Below are 16,243 nucleotides of genomic sequence, written 5' to 3' on the forward strand. Positions count from 1 at the left end.
GCTCGTAAATATACCTACGTGTACCTAATACTTGACGTGAAAGTTTGACTCCTTGCAGGCAGCAGCAGATTGCAGAAGAGAAAAGGAAGACGGAGAAGTAAAAAAAAAAAAAAAAAAAAAGAAAATGGTAAGACGAAGAAAAGGCGAGGAAAGTGGAGAAAGAGAGAGAGAAAAAGTACTTTGTTCAAGATTCTCGAGGGTCTTAAGACGCCCCTTCATCATTCGCGCGGTCGTCAAAGCGAGCACTCGTCTTCTTCTCTTACACAGCTTATACCGCACACTGCCTGAAATTTCGTACAACAAACGTCGAACGGACAGTTTTCACCGGAAATTGCGCACACGTGTGCGTTCAAAAGCGTCGAAAACTAAAATTTAACTGTACAGCAAATTTCTCATCGTTCTCACGTCACAATACGAACCTGCAATGTGAGAGCTATTTGTTTCCGACTTTGCATATATGCCTAGTCGGGAAAATTCGTTATTCGTTTGAAAATTGTTTGAAATGGTTAGAGAGACTGCTAAGTTATTCAACTGACCTTGATCCATCCTCCGTGGGCGGTGACCAGCACGTATAACAAGTACAAGTCTATCTCGTTCCCGCTGATTTTCGGTGGCCTCCTGAATGGCGTTCTGGAATGTATAATAAAATTGATGAGAAAACCAAGAGTCAGATATTGCGAACAAAAAAATTTTAAAGGTGATTCACTGTTGGAATTTGGGGAATAGTCGACGTGCGAATTTACGAATCGCGTTGCACAGCCGATTTCACCTGTACCAAATGACAAACTGTGTCAATTTATGGGTGGAGAAAAGAGAGGATAGAAGGGGAACAAATAAATCTCCTTATTTGTATTTCAGCCTCGTTCGCTGCTCCCGACGACGATGACGAGACTTTGCGCGATACCGCGCGTCGCGTATTATACGGTGTTTGTAATGCATGTGGGCAGTGGGCATAAACTACACGCGCGCGTATGTACGTAGGTACGTACATTACGTTACACACGTGCTGCTGTAATGTGTGCGAGAGACGACACAGAAACGAAACTTACGTTAGTTGGCCATCGACAAAACGATCCCTCGCTAAAAATTTAACGCAACATTATTACACAGGCCGTTTGTTGCAGATCGATGCGTGAACTTTGAATGACGAGGATCATGCGACGTCGAAATAAGCAGCAAGTTAACAGAAAAAATCCTGGAAGCGATACAATATCAAAGTGAGAGACGGTAGACAGCAAGTCTGCTTTTTCACTTTCCTCGTGTTCTTTTTTATAAGTTTGCAAAAGTAGGTAATTGCTAGAAAAAAATAAGAAAGAACACAACAGTTTGCGACTTGAAAAAAAAAAAAAAAACAGACTACTTGGTATGGGGCTTATTGTTAGGCCTAAAGTGGATAGATCATATATTATACAAATATAGGTGATGTAAGGAGGAATCGATCAATTTGGGGGGGGGGGGGGGGGGGGGGGGTCTGTACTTGTTGCGGGAGAGGAGGTTCAAGATCAACGTACGGCTGATCTTGAATATCGGATATTGCATGGATTGCGTTTGATTTTAAAGAAAATAAGAATTAAACTAAGAAACCGAGAATCGTCCGAAACTTGGCTGACTACGGTAATTATTATTTGATGAAGAAATAAACGAAACAGCTAAATTCGTGTAAATTGAGACCCTCGTCGTCAGAAGGCATCGAAATTGAAAAACCTCATTACTTACCTCATACCGTAGTACAGAGCTGCGGCAAGGAAAAATGAAACCGAATATGGTATGAGATATTTTACTTGAGGTTTACGATGATGAATGAGAGTTGTGATGAATAAAATACTTTCATATCTAAATGTGAATTACAACTGAATTGAAAGAATTTCCTTTTTATAAACGTTGAGGAAGTGTTAAACGATACTACTAACAACAAGATTGAAAGAACCGTAGGGACAATCGTTGACATGTGATGGGGGGGGGGATCACCGCGAAATTAATTGTTATGAATTATTTATTTTGTGTCTAAAAATCCGCAAAAATCTACACGCTCAATGGAAATACACGGTATGATAATTATACTAACAATGTGTCTGAGTCTGAGTTGTAAACAGAAGCTACCGCAAAAAATTCCATACAGTAATTATAATATACATGTACCGAGTCTACAGATAGTTTGGATGTGTTTCTGGCTGATCAGGTATGTACATACATACATAAAATGAAAAATAGTCGAATTTCATTTGAACGGTAAGTGTAAGCCCAATTAGACGATAATCAGATGCATTGCGTAAGATAATTAACTACAGACTATAAATAATGAAGGCAAAACGAGGATGATAAACGAGTGAGGATGAGAATTAGGCGAGAGGGAAACGAACGATGACGATGAACGAGTGGATGGATGGATTCTTACCCGCGAGTCTCATGAAAATGATGAAGTCCCTTGATGAACCCGTCACGCTCCCGCTGATAGGTGACAGGGTCCTTGTTGAGGAATTTGGCCATGTTAAGGAGCGCGTGGGCGTATTAATTAAGGATCGCGCTAGGTTTACGCGAGCACATGTGCCGCGGGGGGGCATTTACGCCAGGGTTGCAGTAACCTCCGACGCAATTACTTTTCTTACTTCCAGGTGTACCGTCGTCGACGTGAACGTCGCAGCTAGATGGCAAGGCCTGAGATGATCTTGAGCCGCGGCGGCAAACATCGGACTTGTCGTTTTACGGGCCTTCGGAAGAACCCGAATATAATTATTGTCTTTTTGAAAATCGCGAACACTGGATTGTGACGAGGGGCGAGAAAAAGAGAGAGAGTGATGGGGGGGGGGGAGCGGGCGAAAGCCGGAGGGATATGGATATATATATATATGTATATATATATGTATACACGTATGAATAAGGAGATGGACAGAGAATCCGCGTTGCAAATGCAGAGACACAGAGAGATAGAGAGAGAGGGAGAGAGATTGCCAAGTATCGCCGAATATTTGTCCTCTTCCCTCGCTATCCGATCGAGGAATAACAAGAACGATAGGCAATAGGTCCTGAGGAACCCTCGGGAACCGGTCGAGGGGCAAGAAAAACACACACGCGGTATTCTCACACTGGCAACTGTTCGGAGATGCGGGATATAGGCAAAGCACACACGCGACTGCACGGCGGCGAGGCAAGACGAGACGAGGCGCGGCGAGGCGAGGCGAGGCGCAAGCAAGGATGCCCCTTGCTGCTTGCTAACCAAGGAAGTCCAATCTCTCTAGCGGGAAAACGCTTGGCGATCCAAGGGAGCTCCGCTCCTCGTAGTCGGTGCCTCGTTATCGAGTACCGTACGCGAGTTCGCGTAGACCGGACACTCCACTGGCAGTACGCCACTAGCAAGCCGCGATTACGGGACTTGCAATCATCGATTCACCTGTCACTTGTCACTTAACGCACCACGTACACCGTCCCGCCGCCTCGTACGCGGCACCGAACTCTACGTAATCCTCGAAAAAACTCCCCTCGCGATGCCAGAAAATGTACGCGCGCACGGGAACCCTTCTTTACCGCGTTTCTGGCTCCGATGCCTGACGTACCCGACCGTATATCAAAATGGCGTCCCTTACGACTGGCATCCATTCGATTCGCCTCGCGGAATTCACCTACGAGATCAGGATCGACGGTTCAATCGCACTCTTGCCAACCGTAGCCGGCGAGACCCTCCCCTGTATTTAACTCATTTTATACACCCTCGAGCCACGGTACCAGTGTACTTTGGTGATTATACGATACGTACGTTTACCAAAATCCCCGGTCATGGAATATTTTTACTTTCAAAATGGATGGATGGATGGTAAGGCTTAGGCTCTCGACCAGTAGCGGATGTTTGAATTTCGTATCGTCTCACCGCCAGGGGCGTACCGTTCGGCATTCCCTTGTGGCGCCATCTTACCGACGCTGCGCCAACTGTCGATACCGCGAACGAACTTTAAGCGGTATTTTCGAATCACACGTTTTTCTCACAAATTTTACGTAGGGCATGTAACACGAAGTTTGAAATATGTTTTTCCTTATTCGTTAACACACGCGTGTCAAATTCTTTGTAATATTCCACCACGTGACAATGTTTTATTATTTAACTAATTGACATTGCAATCGTAACTGTTCTTCTTTACTACCGAACGTTCCAGAACATTTTCTCCGTTCATATTTTCGTACGTCCCCCTCGCTCTTCTTCGCCAACGGTAGTTATGTTTCTCTGTGAAATTCAACGAAACGACCCTGTTTCTTAATTTTCGTGATTTCGAACGCGTACGCCTTTTAAAATCGCAAGGTGAAATAATCGCAACATTTATCGACTCACGCGAACGAACTCCAGCATGTATCGACGGGATGCGAGATATCAATCACGAGACGATCGACCTTTACCACTCGTACAAAAGTTAACCTCTGTTCGTTGTATAATTATTATTGATACATTAACGGAAAGATGACTTACAAACGTAGAAAATACCACAAGGGAGATACACATCTGAAAAAAGGATGGAGGACGAAACGCCGAACGAAAGACCTCGACGAGGTGAGATTGGATGTTTTTTCTGCAAACTGAACACATGCGGCGAGCCTCACGCCACCATGTGGCCGGTTATTGTTATCATGGTTTCTGGTTGGACTTCGATTTTTTACCACTAAATTTAACGGTTCACATATCTTGTGTTCGAATTGCAGATCAACGAGGACATCAAGCCTGAATATTCTACCGCATTATTGAACCAGGAAGTGGATTTGGACAAGCCGGGTGCGGCTCAGCACTACTGCTTACATTGCGCGTTTGTATTTCCTATGTGACATAACCTCATCTAACCTGTCCTAGTTCAACTTACGAAAGATTTGTTGAAATGAAACGTTGTTCTTTCGCAGGAGGTACTTCATCGATAACAAGGCACTTCTCGATCATTTCACTACAAAAGTTCACAAACGCAGACTCAAGGCCTTAGAGTTGGAGCCGTACACAATTGAAGACTCGGAAAGAGCTGCTGGTAAAGGAAATTACGTTCTGCCAAGGAAGCGAAAGATTGAGACACAGCCGGAGAAAGATACGGGTCAAATTGAGATCGACGATGATGATGTCGATGCAGCGCCAGCTACAAAAATAACAAGAACAAAAGATAAGACTCTGGCTTAAGGGATAACAGTACAACTTTAATAGTCAATAAATAAACAGGTTCACACTAAATACAGGTTCAGATAATTTAACATTTCCTCCAACATGGCGAACGTTGGCACAAGACTGTGGAGAATGAGAAATGTTTTCATTCTAGAACGCTCGTCACTGAATCTTAACGTGCGCACTTATGCTTCGGCACTATTTGTACCTGGCTACAAGGCTAATCAATCGTTTTCGATTCTGACTCCCGAAATGAACTTCGATGAGCAATTTTCAGATGCCGTAAAGTTCAGAAAGGAAATGGAATTGCGCGGTGTTGATGCGGATATTGAAAGTATGAAATCTTCATGGGAAATGTACAAGACTGTCATTTCAGATCGGGATGTCTTGGAGGACAAGAGAATTGACGCGGCTAATCAAATAAAACGTCTATCCAGAAAGAAAGCCAACGTTGCAGAAACTGCAGACGATGAAGAAATTAACCGATTGAAAGTATTGGCAAGAGTACTGAAGAACGATTTGAAAACAGTCAGGCAAATGCAATGGGATCTCGAAGATGTTGTCATTCCAGCAATTTTGAAACTACCCAACGTTCTGCACAAAGAAACGCCAGCTCATGATCCTACTATTCTGTATTCTTATAAAAAAATGAATTCCGAATACAATCTAAGCTGCTCAAGTAGCCACATTGATATTGGCAGGAGCTTGGGATTGCTGGAGTATACAAGCCCTATGAATTATTACCTGCACGACAAGGCGGCCCTTTTTGAATTGGGTGTACTTCGATTAGCTGCCGAAATGCTTGTCCAAGATCAAGTTTTGCGGGTCACAGGTTTGGATTTTGTTCGCAGTGTAATTATAGAAGCTACTGGAATGGACCACGAGAGTCCCAACGACTCGTTCATCCTTGAAGACAATGAGGAGGTCGAAAAAAATTCGGTTAATCGGATGCACCTTATCGGAGGAGCCAGTCTGCCTTCTTTCCTTACAATGCATACCAAGCAGTTGATTAACCCGAAGACCTTTCCGTTGGAGTATTTTGCCAGTGGTAGGCAGTACGTACCTTTTAATAGCCATGCGCAGGAGGATGGATTGTTCACAGTTTGTCAGGCATCAGCAGCAGAAGTTTTTACCCTAATGAAAGACCCGACGAACAGCGATTACTGGAAGCAGTTTCTGACGATGATTGATTTCATTAAGGTGTTGTACACGAGCATTTGCAATCATTACCGAATCGTGCTCAGACCAGCTAGAGATTTGAGGCCATGGGAAAGTCTGAGAGCATCATTTGAGGTGTGGTCTCCTTACTCGAAAGGTTACATCGAAGTCGGCCACCTTTCTCTCAGTGGAGATTATCTTAGTAGGCGATTATTGATCGCTTGTCAAACTCATTATGGCAGAATTTTTCCTTTTATTATTTCTGGAACTGTACTATCTGTACCAAGACTTCTGGGATGCCTACTGGAGCAGTCTCCAAAAGAGTTTGTCATTCCAATCAAAGTGCAAGAACATATCCCTGCATAAAATTATGTAAACCTGAGTTTACTTTGAAAATGAGATTCTTTGTATAAATTGTATTATAGTAAATAAAAAAGAAGAAAATAAAAAATTACTTCAATATCTCAGTTCTCTGCATCTTGCGTTTTATTATACGTCATATAAATGTGTCAAGTACCTGGGCTGGTGGAGAAATATTTCTTTAAATTTTTAAATTTATGAATGCACTTCTGTTCAGTAATAATTATCTCTTCTTACTTTATTCACACTACTAATTGAGTACTCTAGTTTTTCGATTTAGACGATTTTTCGGTACGAAAGTTTTCTACTTCAGAATGTTCAGAATATAAACGTGATACAAACGATGCTGCACGGCACGCTATGTTCAATTGTAATCAGAATATTATTACTACTCTGTCAGATCTGTCGGCTGCAATTAGTTAGCCGTAAAAAAAAAGGTTAAACTGTTTAAGTATTTTTTTGCCAATGTACAGACAGTACTTAATGAGGAGAATCTAATTGTATAAGGAAGAATGGATCCGAGAGATAAATCAAAACCTGTCCTCCCAAAGAGAGGATATTACTCGGAGGTGATCACAGGCGAGTAGAGACTGAATAGCTCCTTCGGGCAGCGACTTTCTCTTACCGATTTCACGGAATATCCGATTTTCAGGGACTACCGAACACCCGGTGCAACCCAGGTTGAAACTTCACGCGGGCGCAGCGCGCAGAACAAAACTTGCCTGGCAAGTTAGAACCGAACAACACGTTCCGGTTGTGAAAAATATTCCAAAAATTGAACGCCCGCGTTGCTTAGGCGCGGCTGAAAGATGGATTTCATTTCCGGAGGACAGATCAATCGTTAGTTGTACATTATAGGGGGTCCTTGAAAAGGTCATTTTTGAATTTCGATCGACTTGATATGATTAAAAAATAATTCCCTAATTTTTTCAGATGTTTATCTTAACTCTAACCCATGCCCCAAAGAGGGTGGTTTTCCCCATTCAACCCTTTCAAGGGCACATCAAATATACCGAACGGATTTTGATGAAATTTGGCACAGGGGGGTTTTTCGGGTCGATGATTACGAATCCGAAATCAAAATGTGAAAATTCAAAATGGCAGATCGAACATGGCAATATCTAGTGACTTTTGGGGTTTTGGTCCATCGTATTGGATCCGTCACTTTGAATTTTCAAATTTTGAGTTCAAATTCGTAATGAGTAATTTAAATCCGTCCGGTATATTTGCTGAGCCCCTGACAGGGTTGAATGGGGAAATCCACCCTCTTTAGAGCACGGATCACAGTTGAGATAAAAATCTGAAAAAATTAGGGAATTATTTTTGAATCATGTCACGTTGATCGAAATAAAAAAATGACCTTTTTAAGAACCATCCTATAATGTACGTATAAATTATTAATATTAATTGATGAACGTGAAGTTATCGAAAACATGGAATGGTAACATTAGAGCCTACCACTTTACACCCATACTGCCAGAAGATCGACACTAATATTGGTTTTTGATTTTCAACTATACCAGTCGTTTCCGGCAGAGTCGTTCGCACCGAAGATTCAAATGCAGAAGTACGTTGCGCCGAAGCAGCTTCCCCGTAACGTTGCAATGGAGCGACGCAGGCGGCAGTACCGAAATCTGCGGATGCCGATGGCATTGAGACAGGAAAATATTCGTCCCCGGGAGTTACTGCCCCCGGAAGTGGTCCGACCCTTTTCGTCAAAAAATGACCAATACGGGCTGTACCCCACGGTTAATTACCTGTCGCTAAAATTCTTTGACGACGAAGAATTCGACTGCAGGTTTGGATGATGCTTTTTTGAAAATTTGGCAGGGCCAAATTTTGGCCACACACATGGAAAACCTGGAAATATCAGGTCATTTCAAAGGGATCATGGAAAACCGAGAATTGTCGGGGAATTTTTATTTTGATCGTGAAAAAAACCAAATTTATCAGTTTTGTAGTATGGGAATTGGAAGCGATTTTTTTTGTGGTGACATATTTATCGATTACAGAGTTAACATGCTGAACGATTTAGGTTTTAGTAACTCACTAAAAGTGGGAGAATGTTAGGGAAAGCTGGGTCGTAGGTCCTGGAAAACCTGAAAATGTGATGGAATTTTTTTCCAAAAAATTTGTCACCAGCCTGTTTTTGCAAATTTTGGGCAAAGTTGAACGGTTTATTTCACAGAACAACGGACGACTGGGTAAACCTTAACGCGATCGACGGAATCCGGCATCCTGTTCCTGCCGAGGTATTCGTCGAGAGACCGGAAAAGCTCAGAATTTCTTTCGACGCCAACGACGACGATGCCTTGGACAATTTGTACGACTGGTGTAACGCAGCAATCACAGATTACGACCCGCAGCGAAAACTGTGGTCGGTTTTCACTTTGGACGGCTACAAAAGAACCTTCGTCATCCCTAGAATTTACATACGTTTTTATGCTGAAGACTCGAGGACCTCAGCGAAAAGAATCGGAAATGCTTTAGCAGCTAGGCGAAAAGCGGAGGCTTGTATCAGGTTCGATTCAATAATTCATCCGTCGCGCAACGCGGTTTTTGCCTTATAATCACTCGTCCACTGACCTCTCATCCCTTGATGATAAGGTACAATTTTTACGTCGACTGCATGAACCTTGAGGGCATTCCACCTTACCCGGAAAAAGAGTTCTACGAGGCCACAGCTAAGGCACTCGTACACGGCAAGCAGAAACACGCCAGCGAGAATTTAATGAACGTGAGTTCGACTTTTATTATTCCCAATGAAAATGGACATTGATAATTATGCGTTACTTTTGGAACGCTAGTTTTCGAATTCTGAAAGAATGCTTTTGGCTCATTGCACGTATCTCTTGAAGGTAATGAGCGAAATAACTCTCGACTACAAACGAACGATGTGCGACTTAAAGTGGAGGCAAATGATCGATTGTCATCCGGAGCTGTTCAAATTTATCGCACAAATGGCAGTGCAGGAAGATGACGAACTCGCGGTTCCAGCAACCGGAAGGGTCTCAACGGGCATGAAAAACTTTGAGGTACCCTCGAGGCGGTTTAACTTTATCGATCAACCGTTTGACCCGGACTGGATATGTTCACGCAGCTCTTTGCCGGCTCGTATATTATGAGAACAATGACTTGTCACTTACAGAAGACTAAGGAGTTTTTCCACTGGGTCGTCCTCTACGTACGTCCAGAGGTATACGAGGCCATGTCTTGCATCGTGTTCGAGTCAATGAGAGCCGGGGCTGGATCCCTCTTCATATCAAATTACGGCAAGTCGATGACGCTCGTGGAATTTGAACAGCTACAAACACAGAATATGGTAACGGTAATCAAAGACCTCAAAGAGCCATGGTTGGAGAAAATAACACAATCGGTCAGAATGTGTCTAAGAGACATCGGCAAAGGTTGGTTCAACCTTGAGCAGAAGGACCATGACGTTTACGATGTTATGAAGCTGAAGAGGTTCATGACCCTGACAATGCTTCACATGCAGGTCATTCTTCGATTTTTATATCCATGCTTATGAATTTCTTTATACTGTATTCCCGAAGAAGTAACGATACTACTGTAGGACATTGTTGGATTTTCACAGAATGGTCTGCGAAACCTCGTAGAAAATTCGATGTCTCTTTACCTCTACATGCTGGAAACTCCGGCACTTTGTACGCTCGATGTATGCGATGATTTTGTCTGGGGTGATAACTTGGTGATAACGCAGTTCAAGCCCAGCAATTATCCGGTGTTCAACATTGAGCTTCGTATGGATGAGAGTGGTGCAGTCTATTCTACTAATTTGGACCAGTTCCGGGTTCGTTTTGCACCAACTTTACCGGAAAGAGATTTTTTTCCATGTAATTAGTCAACTATCGTAGCATAAATAAGATTCTTGGACCGTAAAAAAGTAGAGTCGATTTATTTCAGACGACGATCATACATCTATTCGACAACGCGCTGACCATGTGTCATCAGATTAGACAGGTCCATCCGTTTCTATTGCGACATTTGAAGTTTCCTGCCGATTTGCTTCTGTGTTCCGTTGGGTTGCTGGAAAAACCTGTCTGTGATGTTCGCGATCGTTTGAATTTCATTTATTCGAAAGCATTAATACCGCTAAAAGCTTACGCCAAGGAATTCCAGAAATATCTCGAGTTTTACATGCTGCCGGTAACGCAATACATCAAGTGAGCTTAAGGACGATATACGTTTAGTGAATAGTTTGATATTTCCTTTGACGCCGTAATGCTCTGAGGGATAATTTGAAGCTTCGAATCCATAAGTATAGTACGTAGAACGTTTTTTGCAATTCAAGGAACTTCAAAGAAGAGAACCGCCCCGTAATCGAGTTCAAGGATGAAATATCATTCCATTTCCGTATGAAGCATAGTCTCGAAAGAAGCCTGCCGTTCAACATTTGGATCGGTCCGTTCAACGTGAACGTGCGACCTCTGAAGTCGTTCTTGATAGAGAAGCGGCTGGACCTAGCCACGAGGCTGCTCAACATGTTCACAGCGCGACTTCATTCCCAAATCGATGAAATATTAACAGAGTACAAAAACATTCAGAAGAAATTGAAAGACGAGCCGTTCAACATAGAGCGGGTATTCGAAATGCGGGAATGGATGGAAACCATACCGCTAACCGTCAAGGGCTTGGACGATACTGTCCAGAAACTCAAACTTGAATACGACGTGCTTGATCAGTTTTGGTGGAATTTGTCCGACGAGGATTTCGCTTTGAAATACGAGGCTATTGGATTCCCGCTTCAAATCCAAATACAGGTATTTCCTTTTCTCGATTCCTTAAAGTGAATATATCACCGTCGTGACAAGAGGAGTGTGGTATTGATGAGTTTGGGTTTCGGCCAGGTGGACGAAACCCTAGACTTTCTTGTCGAAGCTCAGGATAAGTTCTACAAAGTTCAATTGGTGGACGAGGCTAATCTTTTGGAGAGAATAGACGGGCTGATGGGAAACGTGACGAATATAGCCTTGCAGCGCGACATTAACAAGACACACGAGATGGCGATCGACGTCAAGAGGGTTTGGAAGATCATCAAAGAGTGCCAGGAGCAGGGTCTGCTACTCAATGAGAGGCAAAAGCTTTTCGGGATTCCAGTAACGCCCTATGAACACCTCAGCAAACTGATCACGGAGTTTGACCCCTACAAGACTCTATGGATAACCGCTTCCGGCGAGTGATGAGCCACGGTTACACATTTGAACACCATAGAGTTAACTCAAGTTTTTCAATTTTACACAGACTGGCTAAAGTGGTACGAAATATGGATGGAAAATCCTTTGCTGACCATCGATGGATCCCAGATCGAGACGCTGGTCGCAGATATGTTCAAGAGCATGACGCGCTGCATGAAGATATTCAACGAGCAGCCCCGTAAGTATCTTTTCACGAGCTCACGAAAAGAAAAATATTCTAGATCTTACATCTCCTGTGTTGATTATGTGGACAGCACTTTTTTGAATTTGAATTTACAGCAATCTTGGCAAGATTTACAAATCGGATAATACGAGTTGGGTATAGATCTACCTGCACAGTTGATGTAGATTACACTCCAAAAAAGTGCTATAAAATCTACATGAAATTTTTTTCCGTGATTGATTAAGAGGTAAAAACTTCCTCAATCTTTATTTGTAGAAATTCAGTATATCGCGAGTGAAATCAGGGAACAAATCGACGTTTTTCGGCCGTTCATTGGTCTGATACAAGCTTTACGCAACCCCGGAATGCAGCCGCGGCACTTTGTGGAGTTGAGCGACCAAACGGGGATTCAAATATCTCTGACACCGACGTTGACTTTAAAGAATTGCATCGTGCTTGGCTTGATGGATTTCGAGGAGACGGTGAAGAAAGTCGCGGAGGGTGCGGCGAAGGAACACGCGATCGAGGAATCTCTCGACAAAATGCTCGCCGAGTGGCAAAACGTTGCACTCGAGTTCATCCCCCACAAGACTGCGGGTAATATTGATCGATTCCCCGGAGGATCGAGGATCGATCACGACTCTTACTTGCACCGTGTAATTTGCCGCAGATACCGATGTGTTGAAAATTGCCGATGAGATAATCATGATGCTTGATGACCAAGTTCAGACGACGCAGCAAATCAGCTTCAGCCCATTCAAGGCTGCCTTCGAAGAAAGGATTGCCGACTGGGACAACAAGCTGAAGTTGATCCAGGACGTTTCCGTCGTCTGGCTAGAGGTGCAAAGGTGAGAATGTTTATAACTAGGTTTCCAGGAGCCAAAAGCCAAATTTTATATTCAACTTTCCTCCCTTCAATATTCCCCCTGTAGAGCATGGCTGTATCTTGAGCCGATATTCACGTCGGACGATATCAGCCGGCAGCTGCCTGTCGAGTCAAAAAAATACAACGTCATGGAGCGAAATTGGAAACGAATAATGAAGGCGGCTCAGGCTTGTCCGACGGTGCGTGTGACTTACTCACCTTTATTGAGCAACAAATCGAAGAAAAACTTGTTCGGCCTCGAGCAGTGATCATTTCTCGAAAATCGTTGTTCAGATCATAGATATTTGTCCGGATCCAAATCTTCTGGAGAGTCTCAAGGAGTGTTTGAGTCTTTTGAACGTCGTGCAGAAGGGCCTGTCGGACTACCTCGAGACGAAGCGCATGCTCTTCCCAAGGTTCTTCTTCCTCAGCGATGACGAGCTCCTCGAGATAATCGCTCAGGCCAAAAACGTCCACGCCGTTCAACCCCACCTGAAAAAATGCTTCGAGAATATTCACAAGCTAAAGTTCGAAAGCGATTTAACTATCACGAACATGTACTCCGCCGAAAACGAGGAGGTCACATTCCAACCGGCGATTCTTCCCACCGGAAACGTCGAGGATTGGCTCGGCCAAGTCGAGGAGGCCATGAGGGACACCTTGAGGTGCATAATCGGCGACTCTCTCGAACAGGTCGAGGTCAAGCCGCGGAAGGAATGGGTCTACATGTGGCCAGGTCAAATTGTCCTCTGCGGAGGACAGACGGCCTGGACAGCGCACGTCGAGGAGGGAATAAGGACTCAAACTCTCAAGGATTACTACCACCAAATGCTAAAACAGGTAGATACGAGGCGTGTGATCAGCTCATCTGCTTCTCACGTATCAACTGCAACAATAAGCGTTCAAAAATTAGGGTCTTATCCGAGGGATATTCCGGACCAAAAGCGAGTCTCGGTAAGCATATCAAACACATCGCGATGAGATAAGAATATGAAAAAAAATCAACCATAACCGATTCGATAAGATAATTCGTTTTGAACGATAACAATGCCAAAAGCTGTTAATGAATTGTTTAAACAAAAATTTGCTTAACAAATCTCTGGTGAAATATCTTTTATTTCATCTAGAATGAATCCGAGAGAAAATCACTTTTGGTTGGGAATATCCGTCGAATAAGACCTTAAGTGAAACTGACAACCAGATACAGTACCCTTAATCTTCCGTACAAAGCTCGATGACCTCCGCGACTTGGTGCGAGGTAATCAGACAGAGATCCAGAGGATGATACTGGAGGCTGTTATTGTGATTGAAGTTCACGCCAGGGACGTCCTGGCGAAACTGGTGCGCGAAAATATCACCAACGCGAATGACTTCGACTGGATATCGCAGCTTCGTTATTACTGGGTCGACGACGAGGACCTCAAGGTCCGAGCGGTCAATGCTGAATTTCCTTACGGGTTGGTTCAACGCTGTTTACACCTGGACCAGGGTCAGTCCCAGTCACACCCCGTAACGCAACTCCTTTCGGCAGGTACGAGTACCTCGGTAACAACGGGCGATTGGTCATCACCCCATTGACGGATCGTTGCTATCTCACCCTGACTGGTGCACTGCATTTGAAATTCGGTGGGGCACCAGCTGGACCGGCTGGAACCGGAAAAACTGAGACAACGAAAGACCTTGCGAAGGCTTTCGCGATACAGTGCGTGGTCTTCAACTGCTCCGATCAACTCGACTTCATGTCCATGGGGAAGTTCTTCAAAGGATTGGCCAGGTACCGTCATCACTTCTGGAATGGTTAATTTTTCCTCTATTTTATACATCCATTACGGGTACTGATTGTTACATCGAGTATTATTTGAAGTGATGTTTTATTATAAATTATTCGCGTTTTAGTTCTGGTGCTTGGGCTTGCTTTGACGAGTTCAATCGAATCGATATCGAAGTACTTTCCGTTATCGCACAGCAGATATTGACCATACAAAAAGCTCAGCAGATTTCAGCAAGCAGGTATATACATAAATGATACCTTTAATCAGTCGGTCAGTGGTGATTACACAGGTGAAATGAAATTGTGGAGAAATTTTTTTTTAAACTTCACCAAGTATGATTGTGCCGCGTGATTTTCAGGTTCATCTTCGAAGGAGTTGACCTTCCGCTGAGGCCGTCCTGCGCGGTTTTTATCACTATGAATCCGGGATACGCCGGTCGGACGGAACTTCCGGATAATTTGAAAGCGTTGTTTCGTCCGGTAGCCATGATGGTACCGAATTACACGTTGATTGCTGAGATTTCGTTGTTCTCCTTCGGATTTTCGAACGCCAAGCAGCTGGCTGGAAAAATAACATCAACGTTTAAACTGAGCTCGGAACAGCTTAGCGTTCAGGTGCGTTCCGCGTCCTCCGACATACTTTACTTTACGAGGAAAATCCCTGTCTTTTACGAATTATTAGGATCATTACGACTTCGGCATGCGAGCGGTTAAGACGGTGATAGCAGTCGCTGGTAACCTGAGACGCGAACAACGTGACATGACCGAAGCACAAATCTGTTTGCGCGCTCTGCGGGATGTTAACGTGCCGAAGTTTCTCAAGGATGACTTGAAGCTCTTCAACGGTAAGCGTTACCTGGATCGCGTTTCCTGTACGCCATGGTGAAATACGAGACATTGTATACATATATGGTGTGCCTAGAACTCCTACGACACGCCCCTTTTTTCGAGGTCAAAAAAGCCTTTAAGTGAGCTGTCTACCAACTGTCTAAAGAAATCCCTATATTGTTAGGGAGTTATTTTTCTGGCGAATGCTACCCTGCTTGTCAATGCCATCGTGTATAGTTGTGGTGTGAGTTATTTCAAGTCCAGCTCGTTTTTCCCCATGCAGATTCAACGTCACAACAATTAATCACAACCCGTCTAGGGTATTTTGGCACCGTTGGTACACAACTTACTTAAGTCCAGAGATATTGTTTTGGAGAAAGAAGCTGCATTCCTAGGCACACCATGGTAACACCAAGTTCTAATACATGAGCTTGCCAAATACACGGCTAGAAAAATTTAACTATACATAATGTCCCAGCAGGTCCACTTTGTGTTTGTGCTATTCGTTAAATTTCTGTTACTAAATATGACGCAAACTGTTGTAATTATAACATTTAAATTGTCACATCAACGTTTCATTTGTAATTGTATTTTTTTTCACTTAGTAATCCATTAAAAATGGTTAAATCAATCCAAAAGTTTTAGTGGACCTGCTGGAACCTTTTTTTTTTTTTTAACCATGTATATACCCTACACGGACGTTCCAAAAACTAGAAAGCACTAATAACGATCAAGGTCGTAATCTGGTTCGCCTCAAAAT

The 16,243-nt window shown here is 43.5% G+C and overlaps 4 protein-coding genes across 11 annotated transcripts in view; 3 read left to right on the forward strand and 1 right to left on the reverse strand.

Annotated features, from left to right (window-relative positions):
• The window catches only part of LOC124412699 (AT-rich interactive domain-containing protein 2), a 36,877-nt gene extending 34,093 nt beyond the window's left edge, over positions 1–2,784 (reverse strand). For 5 of the 8 annotated variants that reach the window (XM_046892796.1, XM_046892799.1, XM_046892795.1 and 2 more), the window contains exons 1-2: positions 2,396–2,784; positions 537–630 (exon numbers count right to left, since the gene is read on the reverse strand). In XM_046892796.1, coding sequence (XP_046748752.1) covers positions 537–630; positions 2,396–2,487 — 186 coding nt within the window. In that variant the 5' untranslated portion in view covers positions 2,488–2,784. The remainder of the gene's footprint in view (positions 1–536; positions 631–2,395) is intronic. The other 3 variants (XM_046892798.1, XM_046892797.1, XM_046892793.1) reach the window with 1 other exon arrangement.
• Positions 2,785–4,286: 1,502 nt separating this feature from the next.
• On the forward strand, positions 4,287–5,140 carry LOC124412356 (zinc finger protein 593 homolog). The gene is made up of 3 exons (XM_046892159.1): positions 4,287–4,534; positions 4,684–4,784; positions 4,876–5,140. The coding sequence occupies exons 1-3, from the start codon at positions 4,445–4,447 to the stop codon at positions 5,138–5,140; spliced, it is 456 nt and encodes a 151-aa protein (XP_046748115.1). The 5' UTR covers positions 4,287–4,444.
• An 84-nt stretch (positions 5,141–5,224) lies between these two features.
• Positions 5,225–6,723, forward strand: LOC124412355 (serine--tRNA synthetase-like protein Slimp). Its single transcript, XM_046892158.1, has one exon. It carries the CDS (start codon positions 5,225–5,227, stop codon positions 6,644–6,646), a length of 1,422 nt encoding a protein of 473 aa, XP_046748114.1. The 3' UTR covers positions 6,647–6,723.
• Positions 6,724–8,021: 1,298 nt separating this feature from the next.
• The window catches only part of LOC124412741 (dynein axonemal heavy chain 1-like), a 67,254-nt gene continuing 59,032 nt past the window's right edge, over positions 8,022–16,243 (forward strand). The window contains 21 exon segments of the mRNA XM_046892863.1: positions 8,022–8,027; positions 8,164–8,388; positions 8,471–8,705; positions 8,783–9,161; positions 9,248–9,377; positions 9,499–9,675; positions 9,789–10,136; positions 10,236–10,451; positions 10,565–10,824; positions 10,953–11,421; positions 11,509–11,850; positions 11,914–12,034; positions 12,296–12,616; positions 12,690–12,867; positions 12,952–13,084; positions 13,179–13,724; positions 14,115–14,341; positions 14,416–14,658; positions 14,781–14,894; positions 15,015–15,270; positions 15,338–15,500. Coding sequence (XP_046748819.1) covers positions 8,022–8,027; positions 8,164–8,388; positions 8,471–8,705; positions 8,783–9,161; positions 9,248–9,377; positions 9,499–9,675; positions 9,789–10,136; positions 10,236–10,451; positions 10,565–10,824; positions 10,953–11,421; positions 11,509–11,850; positions 11,914–12,034; positions 12,296–12,616; positions 12,690–12,867; positions 12,952–13,084; positions 13,179–13,724; positions 14,115–14,341; positions 14,416–14,658; positions 14,781–14,894; positions 15,015–15,270; positions 15,338–15,500 — 5,089 coding nt within the window.

The sequence above is a fragment of the Diprion similis genome, chromosome 11, assembly GCF_021155765.1.
Source record: "Diprion similis isolate iyDipSimi1 chromosome 11, iyDipSimi1.1, whole genome shotgun sequence".
NCBI classification, from domain to species: Eukaryota; Metazoa; Arthropoda; class Insecta; order Hymenoptera; family Diprionidae; genus Diprion; species Diprion similis.

What these genes read in the sequence shown, in the direction of transcription:
- LOC124412356 (XM_046892159.1), top strand. Translation starts at nt 4,445, where the DNA reads ATGACTTACAAACGTAGAAAATACCACAAGGGAGATACACATCTGAAA. An exon ending in GAACGAAAGACCTCGACGAG is followed by an intron (nt 4,535 to 4,683) that starts GTGAGATTGGAT and finishes TTCGAATTGCAG; the next exon opens with ATCAACGAGGACATCAAGCC. An exon ending in CACTACTGCTTACATTGCGC is followed by an intron (nt 4,785 to 4,875) that starts GTTTGTATTTCC and finishes GTTCTTTCGCAG; the next exon opens with GAGGTACTTCATCGATAACA.
- LOC124412355 (XM_046892158.1), top strand. Translation starts at nt 5,225, where the DNA reads ATGGCGAACGTTGGCACAAGACTGTGGAGAATGAGAAATGTTTTCATT.